The sequence below is a fragment of the Terrapene carolina genome, unplaced genomic scaffold (genome assembly GCF_002925995.2).
Source record: "Terrapene carolina triunguis isolate 2854851 unplaced genomic scaffold, T_m_triunguis-2.0 Scaffold597, whole genome shotgun sequence".
NCBI lineage: Eukaryota > Metazoa > Chordata > Testudines > Emydidae > Terrapene > Terrapene triunguis.
In genome coordinates this window covers 6,322-9,944 of record NW_020664948.1, presented here as the reverse complement: position 1 = coordinate 9,944, position 3,623 = coordinate 6,322, and the positions used below count along the sequence as shown (strand labels likewise).

The 3,623-nt window shown below is 64.8% G+C and overlaps 1 protein-coding gene across 1 annotated transcript in view; it reads right to left on the bottom strand.

Moving 5' to 3' along the window:
* Positions 1-239: 239 nt before the first annotated feature.
* The window catches only part of LOC112118570 (potassium voltage-gated channel subfamily D member 1), a gene marked incomplete at its 3' end in the record, with an annotated part of 4,900 nt that continues 1,516 nt past the window's right edge, over positions 240-3,623 (bottom strand). Inside the window, exons 2-3 of the mRNA XM_026659164.1 lie at positions 470-632; positions 240-323 (exon numbers count right to left, since the gene is read on the bottom strand). Coding sequence (XP_026514949.1) covers positions 240-323; positions 470-632 — 247 coding nt within the window. The remainder of the gene's footprint in view (positions 324-469; positions 633-3,623) is intronic.

The following is a 3,623-nucleotide window of genomic DNA, read 5'->3' as shown; positions in this document are numbered from 1 at the left end:
AGTGGGGGTTTGTGCACAGGGTCTGTGCTAACATCATTGTGGGCAGGGCGAGTGTGCTGTGCGATTGTGCACGGGGGGTGTCAGCGCTGGGGGGGGTGCATGTGCGGGGGTGAGCGTGCATGGTGTCTGCAGTGAGTGCTCTCCCACCACTGGGCGAGCGTGTGCTGCCATGGTGCATGGGTGTTTGCTAGTGCAACGGGACGCGCGTGGGGGGGGGCGAGCGTGCGAGGGGCAGGTACCTGGAGGCCCCCGATCCGCTTGAACTGCAGGAAGGCGTTGGTCGTGGTGCTCTTAGCCAGTCGGATCCGTGCCAGGCGAACCTTCTGCAGGGGGGCGGGAGGGTCAGAGACACAGACACAAACCTCCCCCCCAGCTCCCCTTCCGACCCCCCAGCCCTCCTCTGCATCTCAGCCCCACAACCCCCCTCCACCCTGGCTCACTCTCCCCTCCCCGCATCCCCCCCCCGGACCTGCTGCGCCCGGCGTTTGTCCGCCCGCTGGTTCTGGTGGTAGATGCGGCTGAAGTTGGAGACGATGACGGGCACCGGCAGCGCGATGACCAGCACCCCGCTCAGCGAGCAGATGGAGCCGAAGATCTTCCCGGCGATCGTGCTGGGAACCATGTCCCCATACCTGCCGGGGGGAGGGAAAAAAGAACACGAATGCGCCAGAAGCTCAGCTTTCGGGGGCTGAAAAAAGTCCGTTCCTAGCCCTTGCGGTCGGGGAGAAAGGCCCCCCCCCCCATGTGACGCTGCCAGAGTCTGTCGAGAGCCTGAGCCGGCCACTCGCAGAGGTGTGAACCGCCCCGTGTATCTCACAGCCCTGCTGCTCCAGGGCCCCTCCCCAGCAGGGTGGGGGAGACGCTGAGATGCAGCCGCCTCTGGGGCAGGGTGGCTGGGGAACAGCCACCCATAACGCCGCATGAGGATAACAGACGGCAGAAGTGTTGCAATCAGTAATGGAGCGCTTGGGAAAGCGAAATCGCTTCTGGAGAAACGCTGTTAATCCACGTCAGGCGAGCGGCGATAATATCATAAAATACGCGCCACAACACCATGACTTATTTAACGGGCTGAGGAATCAATCAACGGCTCAGAGCGCGGCCAGAGAACGGCGACAGCTTCCCCGTTACGGGTAACACAAGGCTTGGAGATGCGGCCACCTCTGGGGCACGGCAGCTGGGGACCAGCCGCACACAACGCTGCAAGGGGACGGCTCGCCAGGCGCAGCGATGCGGCCACCTCTGGGGCAGATCAGCTGGGCCCAGCTGCCAAACAAATACAGAAGAATTTGATATTAAGTGGGAATTCCAGGGAATTTTAGCTGGGTGGTGGCTTGTTCTAACTGGCCAGGACACTGGGATCCCCCTGCTGAGACCCCCGCCCCACAGCACCCCCCAGCACCCAGCCCCGACTGCCAGGGGAGAGAGACCCCCGCCCAGACCCCGCCCCGCTCCCCGCAGCACGGCGCCCCCTAGTGGCTCAGTGCAGACCCCAGGACAAGGGCGATGCCCGGGGGGCAGGAAGGGGATTTTGTGTTCTGTGCCGGGGGTGGGATTCTGGAGTGGGGGAGGAATCAGGAGCCAACCCCCGGCTCTAGGCCGGCTCCGTGTGTAACTACGGAGAACATGAAATATTCACACGTCCCCAGGTACCAGCGCGGAGCGGGTCCGCTTGGCTGGCGAGAGGTTGCTGTAACCTTGCGCTGCGGCATGTGGGGGTGGCCCTGGGGCTGATCCGGGGGTGGGGGGAGACACCACACTGGGGGGGGGATGGGAGCCACCTGGGGCCTGAGATGCACAGAAATGGGGGGGTGGCTCCCAGCCCCCCCCGCCCGCTCTAACCACCACACCTCACTCCCCTCCCAGAGCTGAGGAGAGAACCCAGGAGTCCTGACTCCCAGCCCCCCCTGCTCTAACCACTAGCCCCCCACTCCCCTCCCAGAGCCGGGGAGAGAACCCAGGAGTCCTGGCTCCCAGCCCCCCGGCCCAGCCGCCCACCTGCCAGCCCAGCGATCACCGAGCAAGTTGCCGATTCAGCGGAATCTCCCCCGGCCTCAGGACGAGCCCAAGGCAGGTCACCTGGATCCGATCCCAGCCCCGGGCTCTGCCGGTGCCCCTCACTCCCGACCCGCAGCCCCCTGCCAGCCCTGCCCCCCAGCCCCCGCGAGCTGTGGAAAGCGGCTGTCTCTGCCTCCCGCGCTCTGTGGATAAATAATTCATCCTCCCGTGGAGCTGCGGCAGGGCCCTGCCTCGGTTACACGCCACGTGCCTGCTCTGCTGCAGAGCAAAACACCCGGGCAGCCACTGAGGCCTCGGCGTGGGGCGCGGCGGGCGGGCGGGCGGGGGCTGGAGGGAGAAAACGTGGAGCTGCCATGTCCCCAGACACAGATGGGCGTTCGATGCAGCCTCTTCTGGGGCGGGGCAGCTGGGGACCCGCCGCACATAACGCCGCATGGGGACAGCTCGCCGGATGCGGAGATGCAGCCAGCTCTGGGGCGGAGCAGTCGGGGAACCACGGCACATAACGCCACACGATGGATTGGGACAGGAAGGAGAAGCCTGTTTCATAGAAACTGCCGGCAACAGTTATGGAGGCAGAACGGACTCAACCCAGGGGGGCTTGGCCCAGATGGCCCTGGCTCATGGCCACGAATGGAACCCAGGCGTCCGGGCTCCCAATCCCCCTGCTCTAACCCACTAGACCCCACTCCCCTCCCAGAGCTGGGGAGAGAACCCAGGAGTCCTGGCACCGCCCCATTCCCTTCACCATGAAGGCACATCTCCTCCAAGCCCCCATTGATGTGGTGGGACCCGACACGCAATCGGGGCTGTTAACACTTGAACCTAGTGATGGGGGAGAATGACGCTTTCCTTCCTTCATCATTGCAGTGTGAACCTCCAGCCATCCCACCTAGCCCAGAGCCCAAACTGCCCCCCTCCTCCTCCTGCCCTCCGCCTTACCCACAATGCATCTCTTCGCCACACCCTTGTGTAATAGTGACCCCCCCATGGCACCCCCTGGTGGGAAGTAAGGGAAGGACAGTTTGTATGGTGACCTGAGGATTGTGTGTGTGTCCCTGGGTGGTGGGGGCTGGGAGCCAGGACTCCTGGGTTCTCTCCCCGGCTCTGGGAGGGGAGGGGGGGCTGGTGGTTAGAGGAGGGGGGGCTGGGAGCCAGGACTCCTGGGTTCTCTCCCCGGCTCTGGGAGGGGAGTGGGGTCTGGTGGTTAGAGCAGGGGGGGCTGGGAGCCAGGACTCCTGGGTTCTCCCCGGCTCTGGGAGGGGAGGGGAGGGCTCAGCGCTGGAGCGGGGGGACTCGTGGGCGGGAGGCCGGGCCTGGCACGGCTGGTGCCATCTGCAATGGGTGGATATTTCCTGGCTGCCCAGGATGCAAACGTCTGTTCAGCCCGTAATTCTTCCCAAGAGCCCCATGGCAGCTTCCATCGCGGGCCAGCGGCAGGGGGAGGGGCGAGCGAAAGAGAGGAGCTGGGGGCTGCGGGTCAGGAGTGAGGGGCACCACATGTCTCTTTAGCAGTCCCCAGGATTCCTGGGCATTGCTGTATCTTACTGCATCATTGCTGGGGCAAACCACAGAGCCGGGGAGAGAACCCAGGAGTCCTGGCT